The sequence below is a fragment of the Ischnura elegans genome, chromosome 5 (genome assembly GCF_921293095.1).
Source record: "Ischnura elegans chromosome 5, ioIscEleg1.1, whole genome shotgun sequence".
NCBI classification, from domain to species: domain Eukaryota; kingdom Metazoa; phylum Arthropoda; class Insecta; order Odonata; family Coenagrionidae; genus Ischnura; species Ischnura elegans.
The window spans coordinates 131,101,604-131,128,669 of record NC_060250.1 but is presented as its reverse complement, the minus strand read 5'-3'; the positions used below and the strand labels follow the sequence as shown (position 1 = coordinate 131,128,669).

At 40.7% G+C, this 27,066-nt stretch overlaps 1 protein-coding gene across 3 annotated transcripts in view; it reads right to left on the bottom strand.

Moving 5' to 3' along the window:
* LOC124159564 (WD repeat-containing protein 47) overlaps nucleotides 1–27,066 on the bottom strand; it is a 569,600-nt gene that overhangs the window by 202,161 nt on the left and 340,373 nt on the right. Inside the window, exon 1 of one of the 3 annotated variants that reach the window (XM_046535462.1) lies at nucleotides 15,034–16,397. The exons of the other annotated variants lie outside the window; for them this stretch is intronic. Coding sequence (XP_046391418.1) covers nucleotides 15,034–15,254 — 221 coding nt within the window. The 5' untranslated portion in view covers nucleotides 15,255–16,397. Of the gene's footprint in view, nucleotides 1–15,033; nucleotides 16,398–27,066 lie in introns of those variants that run through there. 3 annotated transcript variants of the gene reach the window in all.

Below are 27,066 nucleotides of genomic sequence, written 5' to 3'. Positions count from 1 at the left end.
AGGTTGGTTGGGATAAGTTAGAGTGGATCTCATCCCAGACAAAGCCGCAGGTGAGCGATCGTCAAACATTCAGGGTAGAGGGGCTAGTTTCTTTCTTTGGTCCACCTAGCACAACAAAAATCATTCCCCAAATAAGACAGACAGTCTTTCACAGTGACGACCACTATTAGCCCCCCCCCCCTGCCATACGAGAAACTTCAGGGGACTACACAGAGGGCCCTATTCCGCATCTTAAGAATATTGACTCCTGTCGCTCCTTCGGAAGTATATCGATCGGATTTCAAAACTGCCCGCGGCCCGGAATGAAAGCATGGCGATCCATTTCCTCTCAATATGTTCGATAGATTATTTGAGCTCGCAATGAACAGCACTAAAAAGTTACGAATGAGATGATAGACTATATCGCATCTGCTTATTTTTTTCTAATATTAGTCCACATTTAATCATAGTGAATTTTCCAGGGAAATTCGGACCACTCCACCATTAGTGACGAGACTTAGGCAGATCCATTTAAATGCGCGATGAGTGTCGACACGCGAAATGGCCCGCACAAGAATCCTCCCACGTGAAATTCATATCCTGTTAGCTGAAGGTGAATGAAGGATTTATAGACAATCTTCCTTCAAAACGATCAGCATTAAACAGAATGGGAATACATCTCATTCCGGCAAATTATCACTTCGCGATGTAAGACCCTCTTAAAATGTCAATGCTCACCGACACCGCGAAGGCAATACATTCATCCGACAGCATCCAGGAAACACTTACCTGGAAAAAAAGAATGATAGTCAGAAATTCATTAAATGAAAAAAAAAAAAACGCGGACAAATTTCATAGTAATTACAATATTTTAGATCAATTTTAATTGGAGAAACTGCCTCGACGCAGCTTCATTGTCACCACACAACCCAAACTGTTCTCTGACTAACGCATACTCCGTATTAAATGAGATATATAAGTTATGTTATCTATAGATTACTTGCGCCCGCGAGGAAGGGCATTGACAAGTTATGATTCCTCATATCAAATCGAAATTAAATTTTAGTTGACAGTCCATTTAACATCTTATTTCCCAGTGAAATGTGCAGACCCTTATACACATAGATATGTACGGTAGGGTATTACTTGGATGGCAGTACAGACTGCGCTGAACCCGTAAGGAGGTTGGTGTGTTTGCGTTGCGAGCAGAGGAAGGTCAGCGGTGGGAATGAACGTCGGATGGGAAGCGAGGAAGAGGAACGGCGAAGAGAACGGGGGCAGGGAAAGTTGAAGAGAGCGAAGATGGCAGTGCAAGATGAAAAGGTCAATGGGTTAAGCCATTTGGAAATATAACGCCATCTTTGGACGGCTTCTTATGGAAACGTAACACTGAGCCACCCAAGGCCACCACTCATCGAACGCACCAACGTGAGGTGTAGGGCATTGAAGAGGCTTAATCTTATTGACTTAATCTTCGTATTTGATGAGGACACAAGATCATTACACACAGAATCAGAGAGAAAATCAAAAAAAAATCCCTTCCGTGTCCTTAAATTTAATTTTGTGGCACACTAAGTGGTGATACGGTGGCCGCAAATCGAAGATTCAAACTCAAATTGCAAATTGGATGTTCTTCGCGCGAAAATTGAAATCATCGGATGAGAAATTGGTGATGAATCCATTAGCCAGGGTTACCTACAGGTAATTTTTTCAATCCCTGAAGTGAAAGGTTCATATTAACATTTCAAAGAGATGGTGCCTTACTTCATCGAGGGTTGGCACCACCAAACCTTCGCAAGGACAACTGAGCACGAAGATTTCTACCACAAATTATGGAGCGGATTTCAAATTCAATCTGATAGTGAGGCTTTGGAGAAAAATACGAACTTCAAGAAGCGAGACGAAACAATAACCCGAGCTATGAGTAATTTTTTCTCGTGCACGCTGGACTATGCGAACGACTGATGCATCTGATGTTGAGTGTCAATTCGAACATCGATTAACGCAGACGAGTAAAAAATGACTGAAGTATCGTAACGAAAAGTGAACAACTTCACGAATACCAAGCACCCCCAACGATTTCATCTCTCCCGTCTCGAATGACAATTTAGAGCTTCTCGGCTGTGGTATTGTAAATTTATTGCGCAGTGGCTAATTATTACAGTTGTCAATTATACCCCCAATAAATTAATTTGATTACAACTACTGTGGTCTCTGTATACACAGCATAAAAGGGAGAAATTCGAAGAAAACGTTACTCTCCCATCCTGGACCCTACCGACCGAAATCCACACATACACCCGGAAAGAAATCCTACCATTGAGATGATGCATCAATCCCGCTCGATAGGAAGTATTTTGTCTTTCTTTTTGGCGTATAACTCATTAAAAATTATGCTATAATCTTGAAATTCCCAGCGCATGTAATCCCACGCAAACACTATCTCAAATGCAGACATTTTATATCGGAAGAAATACAGAGGATATACCTAAATCGTAATTAATACGCAAGCAAACGTTGACTGGGTGAACCCACAAAATTTCAAGATGATACGGTGAATTTTAAATGAGTAATACCGAACAAGAGAATAGCGGTCCAGCGGGAGGGGTAACGAATTCTACGGCTACGTCATCGATAGACGCCAAAGGAGACGCCGTACTCCGCAGAAAACTCCGACATTATATCGCAAGTAGATTCGCCAGAGTAGCAGAATGACTGAGTAAACGTAACAAAGTTACCGGTAATGGTTGTATTTCATTTACGTTTTACTTAAAATCATTAAATTAAAAAAATATGTAGCCACTAATTGTAATTTACTCATTACTTTCTGAAAACTTACGGGCAGCACTCCAAACGGAGCCCGTTGTTTAAAAATCACGCGGAGTGTGTCGCCACGAGCAGAAACTGACCAAGTTACGATAATGAGCGGTGTAGTCGCAGCCCAAGTGGTAAGAGGAAATGAGAAACTGGAAATGCAACCACGAGCGCCGTTCAAGTGGATATTAACGATTTTAGACTATTTTATACCATTTTCAACTCCGTCTTCCCACTTTAAGACAGTTCAAGATATTTCTCAACCCCACCCCTCCCTCTATGTATTAGAACAGATATTATTTGACGTGAATTACAAGTAAAATTCATTATTTCCAATACAAAGTAAGGAAATTTACAATGCTGTTCACCAAAACTTATCCAATTGCGGTGGGTAGAACTCGTGTGACATGCGAGCAGTAAAGGTAACTAATAACTTTCAAAAATTGAAAATGGCACTCATAACTGATTACAAATTTACAAAAGTAACTGTGACTGAGTCTCGTTACGATTTCCGGTACTTTACCCATCTCTGATATTCACAATAAGATGCGAGCATTGGTTCATAACACCTCCCGCGATGGCATAGACAAGAGTCTATTGATGGAATGAGCAGTTTGATTATTAAGTGATTCAGTCCAGCCCAGTTTCCACACTCCGTGCAAGTCCTCGCGTATGTTCTGTGGCCACTGCACGGCGTAAAGAGCGCTCCACAGCCTTAAAAGGCACATGCGGCGGAGAGTCGTGTCTGAACCCTTTCCCTCTCCGATTGCCGAGTATTGGGACCCAAGGGCGAGGGAGAGGAGAGGGAGAGGAGAGAGAGAGAGAGAGAGGCAAGTGGGACGAACACACCAGAGCCACGTCGTTCAATCGGAGAGACACGGGCGTTCATTCCCTGCTGATCAACATCAGCGGTGGCCAAATCAAGTTAGCGAAGAAATCAGCAAATATTGCTCCAATTACGGTATTATCTTCTTATGGCTAGCTAATGTTCGCTGAATCGAAACCCCGGCGACTGAAGAACCGCAATGAACACAACGCAACCCATAGAATGAGGATTGGAAATGACAAGGAATCTGCATCTATTCAGAGTAAAGAAAGGTGGATTTACTTGCACAGTCCGCAGAGCACACACGCCAGCGGCGCGATTGTTTAAGATTAATCTAATTGTATTCGTTCTTCAATATCCAAGATCTTAAAAATTTGATCTTTTTTGTATACATACTTTCAATGCTACTGCTGGAATATGTTCAAAAATGAAGACCATGTAACACTGAGATTTGTGAATAAATATAATAATATTCGCGGCTCCAAATTTTTCGCAGATTTTACGCGACACTTGGTATTCGTGGCGCCGTTGAAGATTTTCCACGACTTCGAAAGGTATAAAAGCTTAACAACTTCACGTGAAAACAACAAACAATAACGAAGGCATAAAAATCTGCTTTGCGAAAATCAAGGAGCCCTAATGATAACAGGTTGAGGTGAATGATTAATATAATGGAAAGCCTTCACCAAGGAGAATTCCTCGAATGGCAAGGCTCAAACTGATTCATCTGAAAATGACAGAACGAGGTTCCTTTGGACATAATGTGCGAGGCGAGGGTGTCAAGGATTAGATTAACATTCTCGTAACGCAGAATACACATCGACCTTTATTAGTCAGGTATCTCGCGGCCTTCAGCGAATATCACCCAACATTATCATTGGAGGGACATACATATTTTCTACCGAATGCGTATTCACCTTGCTCTTTATCGTGGCCATTTATGGAACCCTATAAGTAGGTAAGAACGCCTATCGCAAGTGACTTCAGGAATGGCATAGTTTTCCAAAATCGATCCATGGAAAGATAGGAGAATGGGACCATTGGGGGGACAAGAGAATTTGGTGTCCTCCCAAAGAATCGTCTCTTCCCAATCCTCGAACACTGCTCCGTTATCCACTCCACTGCCTGTCCCTCCAACTTGAAAATTCTTCAACGCCCTGTTAATTCCACCATTCCAGCTGTCCGACGCCACCTTCCGCACCTCCATAATACTCCTCGCTCTGAAATATTTCATAGGCGTTTCATTAGACACGCTAGCCACACGCAGGAATATTTACGATCTATCATTCATCTGCGCTGCTTAAAATGGTAAGTACCGATCTTCTGCAATACTCCCATACTTTTCACCTAACATCCCCGCCCACGACTTTCGCAGCAACCACCAACCACAATTCCGACCTTCTCTCTCCTAATAATTAATCCCTTTCTTTTTTACAGACCTCCCGCCATCTTCAAAACCGTATTTTGTTTTCCTATCATTCCCTGGTTTTCTTAACGCCTTTCGGAACATTCAAAGAGGCAGCTTCGAAAAGCCTTCTACTTCTAAATCTTAATTTTTGATTTTTTTATAGTTTATATTTGTTAGTACTGCAGATTTTAAGTTTTATATTCATTGCATACGCCTAATCGGCTCTTTTTTAATAATTTAAATAAATAAATTCCCTTCTTAAAGTTTTTACTGTTCTACAATCAATCCACAATTGGAGATCATCCACCGAGAATGGATTAACTATCAGTTCATTCCAGTTCAAAACGTCGGGTAATCTAAAGAAACACATCCACTACGGGTCACCAACCTTGAGAATTAAGAGAGAGTTTATTCACGCGACTTGTGAATTCTCCCTCAAATTAACCTGTGCTGGTAGATAAGAGCACCGACACTCCTCAAAGAGACAAAAAGCGACTGTCTGTAAGGGGTAACTTGCCGTTATCGGTTAAAAATAACCTGACCACGAGAGTCCGAGCCTCGCATATTGATGCTATCTTAACTTAGCAACCAGTTTTTTTTCACTTTTCGCCTTCTTCAGTTAACATAAATATTCGTAAAACGGATAAGAGGTTTGGTTTTTAAATTTTCTTTTAACACTAGCATACATCAAATAAAGGAATACGCCTCAACTCCAGGGAATACTTGTATCCTCATGTGTGTGCTGTTGTTTTTTCTCATAGTGTCTCATTGCTCCGTGTGTTGCTCAGACAACCTCTCATCCAACTATAGCACCAAGAATTTTTTCCATTGCTAAAGATATGTATTTTACTCGTGAGCATTCCGGAGGGAGTAAGGTGGCGTCTCGCCCCCGCATTCTATGGCGCCGGATGACCCGAAAATTCCGCCCCCAGTGGGACTTAACCTGCTCGGAACAACCTTCTTTTGCATCTTTCCATTTAACAGGGGTAGGGATTAGTAGACCTTACTTCGATCCCTGGTGGCGGTCATGAAATGTGAGGAATGCGGATACAGCCTCAGCACGAAACAGCACAAATGAACTAGCGCCAGTGAACTTACTCTATTGAGGCCCATTCCGGTCGCCCGATTTGTAAAATACTTTCCAGAACGAGGTTAGGAACACTAGCCCCCTCAACACAATCACTCGCATTCTGGCAGACAAAGGTAAACAAATATTTACTGACGCCGCCGCCGGCCACGGTCATTGCATTAGGTAATACTGAGTATCGCTACGTTCCACTGAATCCATGGAATTTTAACACTCTCTTGTCGCCTTTGCTATTTTACATGAATTTTGTTTCATACCTCATAACATGAACTAGGACTTTCTATTTAGGCCTTCCTCTAAGAGACTTCTCTTTCCAATGATTGGACACATTTTTCCAATTGCTCGTGAAGACTTGAATGCCTCCTAATAACCTGCATCGTTTCTCTTTCGTCCATATTTATTCTGCCAAGTATTTTATTAGTCCATTCGGTCTTCAGCCTACGACAGTCTCCAACGCAAAGCTTCAAACGATTTCACTTTCTTCCTCTCTGTTTATCAGCCATATTGAGAAAAAGAGTCGCCCAACGGCACACATGTAATTTTTGTGTAAAACATGTAAACACATTTTAATAGCTGTAAACGGCTGGTGTCCTAACACCCCCTGCCACACGCCTTTTAGGCGGCTTGCGGGGTATTATGTAGATGTAGATGTAGATGTGATTTCATTGCTATACCCACGATATAAAGTAGAATCAGGGAAACCAAAAGACAAAACAAACTCGCCTCGACCGATTTCACCCTTCATAGAATCACTGATCATGGAATGTGAGGCCATTGGTGCTGAATGAATTCTTTTGGCAGAACATAGATTGATTCAAAGAATGAAATGCATTGTTTTTCTTTTCACCGAAAAAAGAGCAATGTTCAACATGAATATTTTCACGAATTATTTCCTCAGTCGTGCATTAGAATGGCGAATTATTCTAGGAGCCGCTGAAGACTCGGAGTCTACGCGCTATGCTTTGATTGCTTGAGTAAATAAAGAATAGATATCTTTCTTAGCGACACGGAGAGCATCATGCTATCAACCTCACTTTATTTCCTGGTCCGATGGAAACGATACATTAAGAGAGATATTACGCTGTACGGATAGTTACAGGAATTCGTTTTTACCCCGAACAATAAGGAACATAATACATGCCTGACTGGACTTTGAACGCTCAATTCCTTTGTTTTGTTACCGGCTAGTGTCCTAACACATACCACCTATCGAGGCGGCTAGCGGGGTAGTATGCAGATGTAGATTTTATGTGTTAACAGGCGTTTTTCCCTATTTATGCTTAATGAAAGGGTAAAATGAAACATCCATAGAGTAATTACCATCAGTTCACATCAATAGCACCTTGATATCGTCAATTTTGCGTGTGGTGCGACGAGGAGGCTTGAATACATTGTCAGTATCACACGACCGATCTCTTTCGAGCAACAGCATGCCCTCTCACGAAGAGTCGATACGAACCCGCGGAGCCGCGGAAAGCAAGTCAAAGAGAAAGAGGAGGTATGCAACCCACTTGAAATGAATATTGAGAGTAACGCACACGGAAAAAAAAGTTTAGTTATAACTATCGAATTCTGATGAAATTTATCAAACGTTTGGGTTCATATGGCACATTGAAAAAGTCAGTAACAATTACTAAACCAGTTTGATAATTTCTATCAAACTGATTTGGTAATTGTTACCGGAATGGCCACAGCAGTTCGATAAAAACTATCAAAATCGAAAGGATAATAACACCGATTTAGCGTGCACATGTGAAAGATTTTCTACCCAGAAAAAACTACTCTGATTAAAAATCATAAAATTAGAAGTTTAACGTAAGATTATGAAAAGAAATACAAACAAAAAGTAGAAAATTAACTAGCCTGCATGAAGCATTGAACGTGGGTCTTCCACGTGGTGTCTGCGAACTCTAACAACTAGTCAAAATCGCTTAATAATTGCTAACTTAAACGCCAATATATATTATTATTGCAAATAATCAACCTTTGTTTTCAAATGTGAATAAGGTGTGACTACAGCTTCCCTTTGTAAGCTTAAGAGGAATACTTGATGCACACAATTGCATTATGTAGTTACTCCATATGAATATCTAGTGCAGATGCGCAAGAAAACTTTATTTGCAGGCTTTTTACATCGATATAGATGACTTTAACGTGCTGGGTGATATCCTTAGCATGGATTGGGTCTAGTATGACGACTTTTACCACATGTTATTAAGCATGATCGCGAATGATTATACCTCAAGAATACCTCTAATTAAAGTTTTAATGCGTCGAAATACACAAACCAGCAGAATTCTATCAAAATAAAATCATCCACGGCTACAATATCGGCTATAATATCCATGATAATACGCTATTCAATCATTGTTTTTGATGCAATAGCATACGGATAATATTGCAATTTAAAGCAGAAACAAACAGAAAAATGAACGTAAACAAAATTAAAACGTTATCGCCATCACAAATAATGAAAATAAAATCATTTCTACCAACCTATCTTTTGTGTAAGGCTTGTTTAAGAATCTTTCAACTGTAAATGTATATTGGTATTAACAAAAGAGGAACGACAGACCGTTCGATAGATTACGAAACGCTTAGTAAATTCTATCAAACCATAGAAATGTAGAGTTTGATAATTTTTACCAAACAAGCATTAACCTTCGTAAAATTAATCATAACTTCGAAGAAAGTTACCAAACTGAGAATTGTATTAAATTAATTCAGTTATTTTTACCAAACTCTTTCGTACAATTGACCGAATTTTGAAATATCAAAATGTTTGTTGAAATATATCAAGAGCGTTTGGTAAAATAAGTCAAGTGCTTAATAATTTACATCAAAAATTAAGTATATATAACAAAAATACTCCCTATCACACCAGTTTGATAGTTTTAAACAAATCTTTTTTTTTCGTGCAGAAACGGAGCTTAAGGGATAAGATTCCATTCATATCCAGAAGATAGAAGAGAAATTCTGTGATGTTAAACGATGAATCACAAGGAAAACGTCAAACTAAACGATTTTCCGACTCAATGGCAAACGTAAACCACAAGTAGCTGAGGAACTTTTCAATGGAGGAGGATTGATACCTAGAATTTATGAACAGGAAATCTATGACTCTCATCTCATAAAGTTTTATTGAGGTAAAATTGGTAGTTTGTCTTCTTCGCCACCTCCATCGGCATAAAAGTCCAAAAGATACTGAAAAAATAAACGGTGACGGAACTTACTTTGTTTTTATGGAAGTGAAAATGCTATAGATTAAAAAATCAACACATCTTTCCGTTAAAAAAGGCGAGTTCAAGGGAAGGCAGGGGAAAATAAGACACACACAGTTTAGGAGTAGAATAAGGGAGACGAAAGGAACATATAGGAAAGCTTTAATAAGATACGTTAGAATAATAATGAAATTAAGCGAAAACAACTACGTGAAAGCCGCGGAAAGCAAGCCAAAGAGAGTGAGAGGGTAAAAGCCATTAGAATGTAACTCACTCCAAATGATTAATGCTCCTTCGCACTAATCACAAGTGTAATCTTATGTTTATAGATATTCCATCGACGGCGACATAAATATACCATCCTCAACATGTGTTAGCCTTAAATTATCACCTAATCGCTCAGATTGTGTCTAACACGAGGTAATCAGAGTGTATTACGCAAGTGCTCTAAGCCTCTGAGCTAAGAGAATGACACAGATGGCAATATTACTCAAGCTCAGCTGATAGCGTTTCAAACAACGCAAATTCTTCACTTAAGACATCCATTTATGAACTTAAAGGATTTCTAAATGCAACGTTCGGGGAATCAGTCATTTTATTCGATGAAGGAGAGCTCGTCACGATAGCGAAGCGATGAGCGATAAAGTTTTACGACCCACAAAGGCTCACAATCAAATCCACACACTCGAGCAATTGACTTGCACTCAAATCTCCAGTGCAAATAGAATATCTCATCTGCGGCAGTTGAAAATCACATAAAATATACCCTTGTTTATTCATGATCTCCTCAAGTATTATAAACAAATTTTTAGGAATGTGTACGCAACTTCGTTCAGTCTGGCCTCCAAATCTCAAATTTTCATTTCTTGAAGTGAAGTGGAACGATGAATGAAGGATTTTCGAAGGACGGCACAAGTTCCCAATTTTCCCTACTTTATTGGAGATAATGGAAAATTTTTATGTTTACCACACCCAACAAAAGATACAAATTTTCAGTTGCAACGGAAACTTTCGGAAGTCCAACGAAAAGATCGGAAAGAGGGTGAACGGAATTAACCCTGAGTGCATAACTCAAGACGCAACGGCTACACACACAGAATTACACAGTGCATCGAGTACGAGCGCCAGACATAAAGTATAGTGCAAGTGCCGCACAATGCGAGAGGTTGCTCGGCAACAACGCAAGGCGGAAATAATGTCTAGAACATGGACCTGTCGCTTTTCCCCATGAATTCCCTTCTAACTGGGAGGTTCCATCCCCGTAGAAGAGGTGGGCGAGACCGTCGCTTTTAGAATGCACTCTGCCTGGAGTTTAATTCGTTATCGGCTCACCACTGCGTCCTTCAACTGAACATTTAAAATTTTTAGGTGTCCGGTGTCGACCCCGATGCGTGTCCTTAATACTAATGTCTCATTACAACTTTTATTTCATGAGCATTTTCCAGATTGGCGTTGCCCCAGCCATTTCACAAACTTTCTTCTTTCTTTTTTATGTTCGAAAAATGGATTGAAAATGTGTTCTCCCGGCTTTTTCGAGTTTTGTAAAGTCTTTTCCTTTTGTAAGTACTTTGATCAACGTAGGGGTATTGTATGATAGAAAATATTCGAATAAAAAATTGCTGTTTTCCAACAAATAAAGTTAAAAAGTCGACTCACTTTGGTTTTCAATTCTGACGGTTCATCTTCGACTCCGAAGTTAATGTAGAATTATTAATAAACGAATCGAATTAAAATATATTTCTGCAAGAAACTCCACGTAATCATTAAAATATGAACAATTTCAACGATATCTCGCTAAAGTATTCGGCTTTTCTACATAAGTAACAGAAAAGGGGTCAAGTAGTATTTGTGGTTTTATCAGTTCATGAGAAGCGTCTGATTTGAAAAATGGGCTGAATGGGCCCTCTTGCCTATGAATGTTTCCATTATTTTTTAGGTGGCTTCTTATCATTTTGTCGATATTTACGCAAAATTACTCTAATTTACATTACCATAACAGGTAGTGGATGGGATGGGACTTTTCGAGGATGCGAAATGTCAGGGCTATAGGTCATATCCCAACACAAATAATTCGTCGGGTAACGTCTAAAAAAGTCTTGCAATGTTTGCACTCCGTTTAGGAAGTCGAAGGAATTTTTCCGCGCACGGCAAGACATCGTTGGAATAACTGTGCCCCGCCGAAGGAATGAATATTCTTCCGTGAGAAAATGCTACCGGCTTTTCCTCTTTATCTTTTCGCGTGGCCTACGTAATAATTTAATTATAATAATTTAATTGTAGGGGCCATCACTGATGCGAACTTTAGGACCTGTTTCATTGAGACAGTTGAATCAACGCGATCCGAGGGTGGATAAGCGATCACGTTGACGCCACGGAGGGCAAAGAAACGCCCCCCCCAACGAAGGCACTTGAATTCACTTCAGGTGGGTTAGTGGAACGCACGCCTAGGACTGGGAAATGTATTGAACAAGAGCGTTCGCGCGAGAGATTGGTAAAATAATAACCCACATGTGTGGTTACAGCTATGATCTGACAGAAAAAATGTTTTCTTCGAGGCACTAGTCAAGAACCTCAACAAGGTGCGGATCCCCAATAATATCACCAGCATATTATCAAATAAGCCGATAATATAAGACATCTCACCGCATAAGATTATAGGAGTATTCATAAAGCGCACTGACGATGGTATACAGTCCCGACAGTGCACTAGTACATTATAGTACAGTCCCGATTCGAAGCGTATTAGAAGACATGGAGAACACAATGGAAACCGGAAAGATATTCACCCAAACAGACATTAGATATGTCTGTAGTACTTGGTTTTCAAGAAAAAATATTTCCAATCAGTAGAAGAATGAAAGTATTTTTCTTTCCAGATGGAAAAAACTCAACACGACTCTAAACTTGGAACTTGGAGTAAAATTAAGCAGGAGATGACGATCAAAGCGAGAATTTTTAATAAAGTTTCATGGAATGGAATGAGTTCATCCCACACTTTCGGCGCTCACGCGTGTGAAAGCATAAAATAGGTAAGCCAGAAGCCATATCTTCAGGAGCATCTAATTCACATCAGATCCGGAATTGGAGCATAAATTCACATCAACAGCGAGGGCGCGAGAGACTGTTTGACAACGGCGAGAATCAGAGTAGCAAGCACGCGAGGTAGCGGCCAGGCGAAAACACGGCCACCCTTGGGTGCAAGACAGACAGCGGAGCGGGCGTCCCGCGCCTCTCCAATACTAGCCCTTCCAACGCCCCCACCGCAACTTGTAGGCAACGGATGCACGCAAATAAACCTTCAACGGTAACTTATCTTATTACTCACGCTGTACCTACTCACGAAAGTAACTCACGCTGCGTAAACCTCAGTCAGCGTCAGTAAACCAGCCACACAAATTCTATCCGAAAAGTCCTTGCGATGATAAACGTCACCATGACCTTATGATAATCAGCAGCGTCAAGACCTATGCCGTTACTAGTGCAATCACAGGGCACCTCATTTTTAGGACAAAAATAAGCGAATAGCATTAAGTGTCAAGCCTGAGACAATAGAGTTTATTTTAAAATCTTAGAGTTATTTTCGGACCGTCCTTGGTTGACACTTGCCCGTTAAACAGTCAGCCAATCAGAGGAAGACTTTGATACCGTTTGAGAGAAGTAGAGTAAGGTACCAAAAAAAGCAAGCATGGCAGATTTCGTTTCTATCAGGTTTTTGTGTTAAAAACTACATGGTTTCCCCTACTTTATGGGAAAACAATAATGTGACGCCAAAATATAGCATATTTGCAATAGTATTGGAAATCAACTTTGTATTCTTACGTCACCTTAATATGGCTCCAAAACTATAGTACTGAATTGACGAGTACGTAATTCAGACGACTGCATTTCAGATTACATCACTGATCACCTCAATAAGTACACCCCAAATTTCACTTTCATTGTATGCTGATTATTCACTAACAATAAGTACACTACAAATTGTGTCATTTTCCTTTATGCCAGCACTTCCCCTTTATATTGCTATTGCCGATTAATAAAAACACGTATCTCAAAATTTGGCTAGTTTGACACAGGTATCTTAAACAAAGTGTAATAAAAATATTAAAAAAGAACATTAAAAAATTAAAATTCAAGCAAAAAACAACTCTTGGTTGGCAGATGAATGCTTGTTTTTCAGTTTTATGAGTTTTTGAATATTAGTGTACAATTAGCAAAAATAAATCGTTTTTTTGCTCTCCTGAAAAGTTGCTATTTTTGAGATACGTGTTGTTAGAACTTAGCCATCGACATGCAAATCCTTCCGATGACACATAAATAAATAAGTAGTTACATAATGATCATTTATAACTAAGAAAGAAGACACTTAGGTGAACGTAAACTACAAGGTTGATTTCGTCTTATAGGTGGGGAAAGACAACACCTTTTGTAGGAGATAATCTAGCCTCAAAACGTGGAGGTGGCTGGACCACCCTAACTGCTTTCGGTGCTCTCGACAATTCCACAAGTTCAAGAAACACATATTTCGACATAATGTTATTATTTCTACTGTAGTAATTTTTCAACTGACGCCGTGTTACATTCCAGAATCCCGGGCCAACTTCCTGGTCCCCTCATCAAAGATCCATCGAGTTTCAACGGCAATGTATATCACCGTTGACTCCCTTTCTTTGAAGACGATGACATTGTCCCATAAATTACTCATAAATTTATCAGTAATCCAATTATTTTAATTCATTTTACCAAGAACTGTTTTTTTTTCTGCTGAACTCAGTCATTCACAAAAATGGGCGACTTGGACCGCAAATGATAATAATTTGAGCTTTTGTTGAGGAAGTTAATCAATCTCATGGTTCCAGGAATTCGCACATTAGCCGTAAAAGTATCATTATTATAGCTGAAAAAAATACTGATTTTGAGCAACCTCATTGCTTCACGATTTCTTGCTAAAATTTTTACATTACAATAGGTTTGACGGTGACCGCAAGGACGATCAAACTTTGCGCAGACGCAATTCTGATGAAAGAGATGTTTTATGAGACATGCATTAAATTAAAAATCAATATAGATGTTCGAATAATATATAAATTTTCTCAAGCAGCATTTGCATGGGTCAATCGTTATCAAAATTTTCATGGATTGTATTTCAATCGAAATTCGTTTAACACCTAAAACAAACCAAAACAGAAACTTTAAAAACTGTGCAGCTGTGTGAGCTGTAAGCCTATTTTTTCTGTACTTATACGTGCATTTTCTATGCCAGTGTTAAAAATGAGTAAAAATTACGATAAATTAAAATCACTTATATATAATGACACGCATCCCACACAGTGATAGTCCATGAAAAATATGACGCGACCGAAGACTCTGTGCAAGCCGACATCCAATTGGGCGTACACGTATATGCCCAGGTGCCAACATAAAACGGTCATGGTGCAACAAGTCTTTTGCAAACATATTGGCTTCTCATTGAGTGGAAAATAAGTAATACGGGTAAGGGAAGACAAGGTGAATGGAGGAGAAAAAGCGGTCCTCTAGCACATCAGCAAAAGACTCGTCGATCGTTTAAAACGATACTGCTGGTAAATGCTTCGCAACGAAATGAGCGAGTTTATCGACTCGAGCCTTAAGGCCGTTTTACACGGGATATCGCGAGTTAACGCGGCGGAAATGCCATGGTGACGTGGAGGCGGTTCATTACCGTGTTGCTGGCCCACAGGACTGCGTCCTCCTCGGGGGATGTTTGGGCGCCGGGTTGCTGCCCCTCGGGGGCGCGGGGGACGGTCGCCGGCAGCGGGGGCAGCACTGCGTGCCCCCGGAGGCGGAGGAGAAGAGGGCATCTGGGAGGCAGGGCCCGGGGCCAGAGAGGGTCCGCTCCGAGATGCGAAAGCGGAGCGGCGTCTGAGGCGGTCGGAACATCATGGCGTCAGTATGTCCTCACAATTACAATTGTAGCCTCAACACTTCCAGAAGGAGATGGGAGGCTATGTCAACAACCGGAGCTCTTACTAGAAAGTAGTCCCACAGAGAGAACTGCCTGGAGTGGCCCTGGCAAAAGATATTTATCGATGATGAGAGATTATTCCCATACGCTGTACACACACCAAGAGAAACGCTGAAGCAACGCCACGAGAATGCCTATAGTCTTTGAAGGCCTTCCACGCAAACCCTGCCGAAACAGCGTTTACGCAGTGAAGGCCTGCGATGAAAATATTCAGCTGGCTTAGAGGGCTTCGTCAGCAAATCTGTTATACCACAAGCACGTGAGAGATACAGCCTCCATTTACATAATTCCTTGTAAACAGTTAAGGTCTGAAAGTATCCTCCACTTGTTTAGGGCCCTCGAGAAACAGCGCCTTCACAAATGGGACCCTCAAGAAAAATATATTCACTGAATATCCCTCGATTCTACCAATATCACAATCAAACAAGATAAATAGCTACCACACACGTTGTACGTAAGAAAAACAGCCGTTGTGCACTTGAGTGCTTAAGGAAGAAGCCCCGCACGATGAAGAATGAGGAACAGCGTACATGGTGATTGATATCCTTTGAGGGTGGGAGTGCCTTTGAGAGTCCCAAGAGAGGGTGACATTGGATCCATGATGAGCCCGCAGAAACGAGTCTCCACATCCAAAACTATAGAGACTTCGAGGCAGGGATTTTGTAATGTCTTGTCACTTTGTCACTCGGTAGCAGGGAGCGTGATCGTCTTGGTGGATAGAGCACTTGTCTGCTAATCGAAGGGTCCTGGTTTCAAATCCCGGGCGAATCATGCGGACTGACTAAAACTCAACTAAAAATCCTCAAGGTGCCCAGGGAAAGCAACAGCCCCTCCCCCTTCCCTGAATCAGTGAACGCCTCACTCTGGGGTGATCTCTACCCTCACCGACAACCTTTCTTTGCGACACTGAATGAGTTGACTCTGCGAAGCTCGGGTCTCAGTTCACTCGCAAAACACAAAACCAAACGCCCTATTCTCGCGTGTCCGTGTGCGAGGGAGATTGCAGCGGGACTACCTTCCGGACGGTAGTAAAGCACGTCTGCACTGAATGGGATCGCCGGTCTGGGAGTGAGAGGCCGTCGGGGAGGAGATAAGAGGAGGAAATGGGGGTGGGGAGTAAACAAAGGGAGGGAGGGGTGCGTCTAGGGCGGGAGGGGAGGGCTGGATGGAATAACACACAGAGGCGACTGCGAGTGCATGCATGAGCGGACTCATCTCTTTGAAGACGCCCTCACACTCTTTGATGAGAGGCCACATTGCGGGCGGAGGAGAGCATTCGCATGGGGACGGGGGTGGTTTCGGGGGGGGGGCAAACGATATCACTCCCTACGGCGTTGCCAAGCGAGTCGCCGCGCCATCGCTCACAGTGAGCAAGAGTCACACTCTTCAAGGTGGCCGTAATAGTTTTAAGGCTAGCGTGTCAAAGGCGTTTATTAGGCGTCGTTCGCGGGGAATGCGAGCACAAATCGAGAGAGATACGTGTACATACCCTTCAGTTCGGGCTAAGGCTATGCGGTTTTTCGGTGCACCGGTTCATTGGCTCGATTTTCTTCAGAATGGGCAGCCCAATTCCTCATTGAGGAAAATCGGTGAACCAGTTTTTCCACCAAAAAAAACTCTATCGGTGCAAGTATTCGAACCGCCGAACCAGTTTTTCCTTGAACAATAACATAGGGGATATATATCGAAATTGTATCTATGTATTCTTGTATGTATTGCCAGTAGTTTCTAATTACAACGTTAAGTGGGAATATTCTCATCAATTTAATGTGATTCCTTAACAGTGACTGGAAAGATTCAGAAGGAAAAAAACCGGTTTAATAAAAAACTGTTTTTCAGAGGAGAAATTGGTTCTGGTATAAAAAATAGGTTCAGTCCACGGAGTCGGCGCGCCTAAGTTTTTAAACGGTTACAAGTATGAGGAACCTTGAATCGCTTTAGGATTACTGATTCGCATACCCCTATTCCGGATAACCCATTTCGGCATATGCTCAACTATATTAAATAGAAATCCTAAAATTTTGTGGAACCAGAAAGAGCTTTTACAATTAAGGGACATTTGTACTGGGAGCTTTCAGCCTACATAAACCGGGGAAGATATTCAACTGGACGCGCAGTGGTTTCTTCCTGCTAAGGCTGCAAGTTGTGAATTTTTTTACAGAGTGGGTATAGGACCGGTGAGAGGCGAGTTAGCAAGCAAGAGTGGGCACCTCAGCGCAGCCATCAAAATTGCCGCCTCGGCGCCGACCCCAGGAATGCTTAAAATAAGATCATGAATCTCCCAGAATGTACTAAGTAACTCGATATTCAATCTTAGTTTTGCTCATCATAATTCTTGGAAGACAGTGAACATTCGCGCCGTTGAGACCGACCACCGCTATCCATATGTTTCCCATCCGCACACAAATCTTATTGGGTCAGGGGTCAGTGGTCACTCAAACGTTGTATCGGTTGAACGTGAACATTGATTTAAACATGAATTTTCATAATGAATCTTTATCTCGCTACTTTATACAGGGGAGCTACTTTAAGTAATGAGAATAAATCAATTTAAGGAAATTGATAGGATACATCGCTGCAAAACTCCAGTGGTCGCCAAAGTACGCTCATTCTGCATTGATAACACTTCCACAAGCGAGTTTTCTACGCCCTGTACACCCCCTGAGAGTGAATAACCAAAACACCCTTTCGAACATGAGATTCCGCAGGCTACTTTGAGAGCGAATTTCACTTAGAGGAAGAGTAAAAGGAGCTAGAGCAAGATCAAGAATGGAAGGGGACTGGGAAATCATTACGATGGCAATTTTTGCCAAGCACCCGTTAATAACGACCCCTCAATACCATCAAAGCGGCTGGAACGCGGGCTCTTACACACACTGCACGTAATTCAGATTGTATTTCTCCTCAGAGATCGGGTTGACAAGGCAACGGATCTCAAATGATCATTCTGCCATTGCCGAGAAAAAAAAACGATCGCTAAAATAGTGGATAGAGTTCTCAAGGGACAGAAAAATGACTCTGCGTAAGTTATTGCGGCAACATTTAAGAAAAAAACATGGGTACGTAAAGGATGCAGTTAAATAAGAGGGAGAAATGAGAGGTATGTATTTATTAAACTCGGAGTTGGTGATCGGAGACTTGGGTGACTGAAAAGCATACGAATGAATGGAGGAGAGGATACGTTCTAATTAGGTAAATAGAAACTAAGGCCGAGGGCATGGGCGTACCCAGCGAGGGGCAGGAGGAGGCAGCTAATCTAGAATCAAATCCCCTAGAAGCAAAAATCGCAAATATCTTTCAGGAAAATAATATTTTTTCAAGCAAATAATTTTAAAATCTAATATATAGCTGTAACAGTTTGCTGAAAATGTTGGTTTCATTCATTTTTTCCATGCTTAAATCTTACCTATAACTTGAACAACCACGGCTTGCCCCCTCCCCCCCCCCCCCTACTTTTGATCCTGAGTACGCCCTTGACCGAGGGAATATGAAAACATTTGGAGGGAAAAGTGAGGTAATAATGGATTAAAATTTCAAAATATAATGGACTCGATAGATTACTGGTTGGCCCAAACTTTTCTATCAAAATACGTAGCCTATTTTTTTATTAACCGCATAACCCTGTTCACAATAAGAATGATGATTAAATTAAACCACACCGAAGGTAAAACTTATGAATACATCGAAGGATAATTTGTTTCTCACAAGACTAATGCAAATATATGTTAGATATACGAAGGATTTAAGTTGTTCACCCAGCGAATGGTATTTAGGAATTTTTCGTGGGCCATACACCAGGTTGTTGGCTTCATTTCCGCCTACATTTCGGAGAACGAAATGCATTTTCAAGACGTGTTTATCTCAACGTGTCGAATCCCACACTGAAATGAACTGAATTCAGTGTGCTATCAGGCACGGTGTGACTGCTCGAATAGTGAGTGGTCTCCGAATCGTGGTAGCCGGAACGGTCACATGCTCCCCCCCCCCCCCCCCCAGAAGGGGCAAGATGGCAGCATCGGTCACGGTTCGGAGGGCAACACCAAGAGGACGCAATGAAGAGAGGATTATCCAGATTGCAACATCGCCCTCGGGCCTTAAGCTTAATTTTGAAGCGTGGGGCAGGAAGAACGAAGAACTGCCCTCGCGACAAACGGAGCTCAAAAGAAAGGATGCGAGAGGGAAAAGGAAAGACAGGCCGAAAAGGCGACTCGTGGCGGTGCCGCGCCTTCTGCAGGAGAGAGGACCAAGCCCACACCCACCTATAGGACCTTCGCGTAGAAATAAGTGCTAAAGTGAGAGAAAAGCGAAGCACAGGTCCCGGAGTCGCAGACGCCTAAATAGGCGGTCGATTTTATACTATGATCACAGTACACTGGCCCTTTTGATTTTATTTTTTAACTTTCAATCAATTGGAATAAGTATTGAAAAAATAAATTGGCTTTTATTACGTATATTTTCGAGATACTAGCCCTGGAGAAATAAATTATCATGAATGGAACGTCGTTGATTTTTCACGATGAAAAGTTTTATTTAATTAGAGAAAAGTTATATAATCGGACGGAAACGTAACGTGATTTTAGATATATTATTAATTGAAGAATAATCTAAGGTATATGATAAGGGCCATTTATGGTATAAGATAAGGATATGGTAAGGGCCATCTCTATGGTTTGCCTTTCAGTGCCTAAATCGCCTGCTCTACAATACCATCAGGTTTCGCTGGGAGTGGGCCCAAACCGCTCTGCCTCCTTCCCCCAACCCATACTGCCTGCCCACCCCTCTCCCCCAACTGATTTCGCAAACGCACATGAAAAGACAACAATAGAGGGTGTCACTCTAAATTCCGCCAACTGCAAGATAGGCAGGAGGGGGGCGTGGCGGCCAGATTAGAATGATGCGAGGTTTATTTGTGTGAGTTGTGTGCTTCCACGGATAAGTCCGATTTTAAGAGGTTTCCGGCCTGATGTGCACAAATATACGTGTGTTTTCATCCAACGAACATCCTAATCAGCTACGTTCTCCCAGTGAATGAGAAAGGTTGGATTCTCATCGTCTTCTGTTAACGCCGCTTCACACAACATTTTAATGAGTCGGTTCTGTTCGTTCCACCGGTTCTGGAACTTAGAACCGGAATTGGAACCGAAAACCAGAACAATCGGTACCGAAATTAATTACGTAAACCAATTTTGAAAACTATTCTTGAGCATAATTTACTTTAGCATAATAATTATGTTAAACAGAGATTTATATTGGAAAAATCTTTTGTTGATTACTTATTTGGTTAATAAAGGAAGTTTTCTAAATAATCTAGCGAAAATCATCGAAAACTAAGCAGTGGAAAGGAAATGCTCGATTAAAAACTGGAACGGACATTAAATTGGAGCCAAGCCATCCCTAATCTTCACAAATGACAAATTTAGCGGTTTTACCGTATTATCGCATCGACATTTACACGTACTTGTCATTGCGGCTGCATCAAGAAATGGTAAGGTACATTACTTACAAGATAACTTTCAACAAAACTTTGGTTGAAATAAATTGACTCTGCCCATTCATTATGCAAGTGATACAAAAACAAGAATGCCTTTCATGATTCCACATTTTTTAGCTCAACAAGTATACGTGAAAATTCATCAAAATCATGGCAGTATCAGAAACAGAGAAGGGTAAGCCTTTCACTCCAATAGAGCAGTCACATTTAGTAACGGAAATTTAGGATTCACAAAATCCACTATCATTTTATCCGAAAAAAAATGTTGAATACTTGGGCGATTGTAAAGCATCAAATAGGGTCGAGGATTAAGCGAAGCGATTGAAAATTACTACCAAGATGACATTAATAGTTTACGCAATCACCCAATTATTGCGCCTATATCGTACTCATACAGTCCTTGAGGTGTTTAAAACACTCCAGAGAGCGAAACACTCGTTGGAATATCTACCAACCACGGAAAGAGAACTAATGAGACATGAATGATTAATTGATTATAAATATTTGAAATTAGTCAGCTATATCACTTTCACAAAATGACTTCCGGAATGAATTACGAATCCAATTGGAAAGTTGAAACAAAAGACATTTGTAGCACTATTCGATTAGGTAGTCCTTTCACTTATTAATTAGGCTTGTTAATGACGATGTTTCTCAGGAAGTTTAAGTAGCATGCTTCCATCAGAAGAAATGGTGACCAATTTTAGCAACTGGTTAACTACAGATGACCTCTCACCAAAAAGTAGTTCTTTAAGGATCGACGGCCATTCCCTGATTCCCTCAGATAGGATGTATTGAAAATGACACGCCTGACCTGGAACCATCGCAAATATATATCGACCTGAACGTTATAAGAGTGTTTTCAACTATTCATAACATTATACAATGCAACAAATATTCAATACAGAACCCGAGGTCAACCGATAGCAAAACCAACGACGCGTCGTTGACGTTCCAATCTCACAGAGACCAAATGGAGTACGAATAATTTCAAAGCCAGCACTACAAGGCGGCGCGCATAAACATTGAGTATGGAAATAAAAGCATGAGTCCTCCCATTAAATGCCATTCGTATTTAAGTGAATTCATTGTCTATAGCAGTTGGTTAGTTAATTTAAAATATATTAGTCATTAGGAGACGTCTTACAAACGAAATTTTTACTATTTGCCAGGGAGTCGCAAAAAACTCATTGCAAGCATTGGAGCAATTTCCTTAAACATAAATACAACTTCATCCACAACAAATATATTTTTATGGAAATAAAAAAGATGAATCACATGAATTAAAACAAAAATCACTCAAATATTGGCTAATCTTCTCGGTATTAAACCTGGTTAGATGGTCTATGTTGGCTAATATTCTTAAAGATGAATTAATTCATGCCATCTGATGAGGAAGCCTGAAATATTTCTTCACAAGAAGATGACAAAATCGCCTTCATACAGATATTCAATAAAATGTCATTTATTTATATCATTATCAATAATGATGAGCAAGGCGAGATTCATTTAGAGAAGAGTTCTGAATTACCGCTAAAGTGAATCACCGCTGTTTGGCAATCAGTGATAAGCCTTAAAGACTGCAGGTATGCGCGATTTCCAATTGCAATTCTAAGCGAGGAGTGTGTCGCTAAAAGAAGAGATAGCAAAACGCATTATGTCTCAGTTGGACACTTAGGTGCGGTTCCTTTGAAAGGCATCTCGGGGCGGATAAGAACTCAAGCACCCCCACTACGGAGCAGCATGATGGAGCCAACCGTGGAGTTAGAGAGATGTTTGGGAAAATGTCCGAAAACAGTTTGGTCTAAAGGATGCTGACACACTTGCCACACGCTCAGTCCTCCAATCCAATCGAAGCCAGAAAAACAAGAGAACGTGCATTTGATGCGGATGGCTCTAAAAGGCAAACGAGCACGGATTGGTGAGGACAGTAAGCCGACTAAGACCAAGTTGAACGCTCCTGAATCGACCAAGTGCGATTGGTGCGGCTACCGCAGCATCCATACCAAGGTAATGGTTTAGCAAGAGGCGATCAGTAATTGCTGTGATTATTCTGTATTATTTCGCAGACCATAGGGAGCGTTCAAGTATTAAGGGAGCACAGATTTGGCAATTTTTTACCCTCCGACCACTCATACGAGCAAAAATAAACATTTGCCCCACTCTTCCCTACCTCCATTTTATTACGTAATATTTTTTAAATATGCTTCAAAGAGAGACAAAAATTAAAGTAAATATTCTATCCTATTTTACCACGTTTTTGCAAGTCACTTCCTAGCCTGTTTGTTCGTGGTTCCAGGCAAAATATTGTCGCCCAAATTCAACCCTTTTCCGGATTGGCCATCGACTTAAAATTTCCAGCACAGATCAGAATCAGATGACAATGTATTCTGACGCTATTACTACCACTTTAGAAGTAGTATGAACCGGTACTTCTGACAGTAAACGTCTGTATTAATCAGATGCAGTGTAAATGTGAATGACTTGAGATAGTTGAATACTGTTTCCGGCTATTGTGTACCGAGCGAAAGTAAACAATATACTTCAGCAATAATATAACAATAAATTGAGAAATGAATAGAAAAAAACGCGTTCTAATTTCAGCTAAAAATGTGAAAATGTTACAATAAATACAAAAAGTATCACAAAAACCCACTTATTTTATTCGAAATAAAAAGAAAAAAACAAACTACCCTGCCTTAGTCCATGGTTTCCGTTTTTGCAAATGCCGCAATCACCTTGTGAAGCATTAATTAGTGTCCATTATCAAGGATTCCAGGAAGAGACCGCAAAGGACTAACGAGACGACATTAACGCAATCACCCAATGATAGCGCCTATATCGCATGGGTCGTTGGGTCTTGGGTATCTCTAAGGGTCCTTGAGATGCTTAAAAACACTACAGAAAGCGAAACGCTCGTCGGAATATCCAACCATGTATCCTCGGAAAGGGAACTAATGAGACATGAACGATAAATTCATTAAAACTATTTGAAATACCTCAGAGTTATCACTTTCACCAAATGACTACCGGAATGAATGAAGAATTCCATGGGAAATTTATAACAAAAGACATCCGTTGCTATATTTGATTACGTAGTTCTTTCACTAATTATAGTGATATCGATCTTGCTCAGAAAGTTGAAGTGGCATGCTTCCAAAGTAGCGGATACAGAAAAAACACAAGGGGGCGCAAAAGATATCTTGAGCTACCATTAATTTTGTCCTAATGACAAATAAGTAAGTCACATGCTAAGTTAAAGAAAGTTTCATTTAAATTCATAATACGCATATCCAAGACAATTCTATCTTATGATATAAAAAATTTACAATAATGGTTCTACAATGTTAGGCAATGCGGGCGTCACATATGTATCCGCAACTGTGCTGCCATCACTTGTCCCTCGAAAATTTTTTCTTTACTGGTAAATTATAATGTGCTAAATATAATAATTTTTTTATTTACCATTATCACGATTTCAGTGAATAGGAGACCGCATATTAGTCACCCTTGGAAATACCGGCTACACATTTTTGGGCTTGTAACGTCGGCTAGAATACACAGATCCCAGATTGAGTTAAATTTTGATATCCCAAAGCACACAATTCGCTGCAACGATCAATTCTTATTTCTATGAGACACATGACGGTCAATAACTTCCAGCGCGCCTCCCATGTTATCATTAACTACTATTCATTCGCAGTATTTAAGCATGTAAATTATGAAAAAGAGTGAAGCAGATGATTACGAAATCAGTGAAATTAGTTGCTTCTTTAAATAAAACCAAAAGAAAAGAAAAAGTATAATTTTGTAAGAACACGTAGAGAAATCCATAGGTTTTTCAACCTTTTAATTTCATGATTTATACAAATTTAAAGTAAAATTTATTTCCATTATAATACACATATTTTAATACTATGAAGCTTACTTTTTAAAAAGGATACGATACCTTCTAAATAAATGCTAATTTTTCACTTGGTAGTCATATTTAGGCGCAGTTTAATTCTTTGAATCAAAAGATATGGCTGTTTTTTGTCTTCAAAGAGGAAATAGTTCTTTAACGGAAAGAACACGATTTTCTACATTAATATTTGTTTTTCTACCTTCGCCATTCCAATGTTTTAGCTTAACTTACGTTATGAAGAATTATTTGAAGAATACATTAATAGTCCACGATAGAATATTAATAACCTATGCTATGCATATTTTAATAAGCAAAAAATAAGCCCAAAAATAATCGCCAAACAAATGATGGGAGTGCCGAAATCAAAATATAATTCAAAACGTCTTACGATGTTCTTGAGCACAGGAACTCAATACTTGGACACATTTTCTCTCGATCTCGTAAGTGTTCAATGATCACGGAAGCACTTGGTCGTGAGCGAGGAAGCAGCACACCATTGCAGCGACATCCGATTCGACAACAGGTGCACTCGCATCCTCTCTTCAAAGCGACAAGCACACCGCTTAGCCAGCAACTTAGCCGCTTCAACGCGCTACATCTCAATCCCATCAATTAAACAAACGTAAGAGAATCGTTCAACAATTTTATTTCGAGTGTGATAGAGATTGCGAAATATACAATCGGCGGCCTCAATTCTTACGCATATTTAGTTGATGACGTCATCGACTCAACTCCTGGTCATTACGCATCGGCCTCGCGTGTTTTTTTTTGCTGTCTACGCCCTTTTGAGCGATTCTTTCCCTAAATAAACGGTTCGTCCATATATCACGATAAAATGAAACCCAATTCTCGTTACGTCACAAGCTCATGAAAAAACAGCGGCAACTTTAGCGTTTTTTAAATTTTATAATTCTGAGAGAAAGGCTAAATGAGGAAGGGATTCTTTACTTCGTACCTTATCACTCCCTTCCATCTAGCGAATTTCTTTAATAAACAGCGATTCCGCTTCATTCCATCCACGTCGAAATTAAACCAATGAAAATTTAATCAGGTTATAATACAAGTTAAAGAGGACAAACAGCAGATGGCATTACACAGACTACACCAGTTGAGTAAACTATACAACCTAAGAATTTCAAAAACCAAAACAAAGACTATGGCATTTTTAAGGAAGCAACCCGATACGAACAAAAATTGTTATTGAGGATCAAGTCCTGGAGCAAGTGTCGCACTTCCAGTACTTAGGATGCGATACAACATATGACGAGAAGAAAGATATTATAAATAAATATAATAATATCCAGAGAATATGGGGCACAATTAGAAAAGAAAATTTACCCACACATGAAACCACTTAATCAACCAAGGTTTCGGCAACTAGCACCAATATAAATTAAATTGCTGGGGTAATTAAATTTGTGACGTAAGTTTAAATTTGGCTTTAATTTTAACCTGGATAAAGCAAAACTTTCACACATTTAAGCCAGATACTTTACAGCCACACACATATTCCCATAAAATCCGACACAGCCAATAAATTATATGAGCGGACACAAGCACGATAATCGCCTCACGGATCGATTAAGCGCAGACCACGGTGGGGGAAGAGAAATACACCCGGCCACGTTCTCAAAAATAACTTACCCTCCAACTAAATGGGAAGTACTACAGAGCTCTTTTAAGGATAGCTAATAGGTTCCGCTAAATTAGACTCGAACGACCGCGATAATGGGGGAAATAAAGCTGTTTCTAATTAGCTACCGGAGCTGCATAGCCCGTGGACACGGTTCACACGTTTGACGAGGCAGATTAAGGACTAATCCTAGGAGAACCGTTGCCGAATGTAACGAAGAAAGCCTCATTTTAAGCCGACGAGGAAGGAGAGGGAAGGCGATGCGGTTGAGAGCGCCCGGAGAGGGAAAGAAACGCGTTTGGAACGGATGGAGAGATGAGATGGAATGCGGGAGTGCAGGTGGACGCGGGGCGCCAGATGCGAGGAGCAGACGGAAACGAATGCGGAGGGGGGGGATGAGGGAGGAGAGGAGAGGGGAGGGTCACATCCGAGAAGGTTTATCACTCGAAACAGAATAGAAACAATCCTCCACCTAAGAGGAGGAAAGGTATGCTATGGTATTTAGAGGAGGCGACAGATAGCTGAGGTCATTTGCGCCATGAGGGAAGGGTACGGAAGGAAGGATGGAGAGAAACCTGGCGTCGGCATTAGCCTGCTCTTAACGAAAGGCGCCGAGGGGACCACGGCTTAACGTCCCATCCGACGGACGGAGTGTGGCGCTTGAAATGTCCTACACACAACACTCCAGCAGGGATCGGGCAG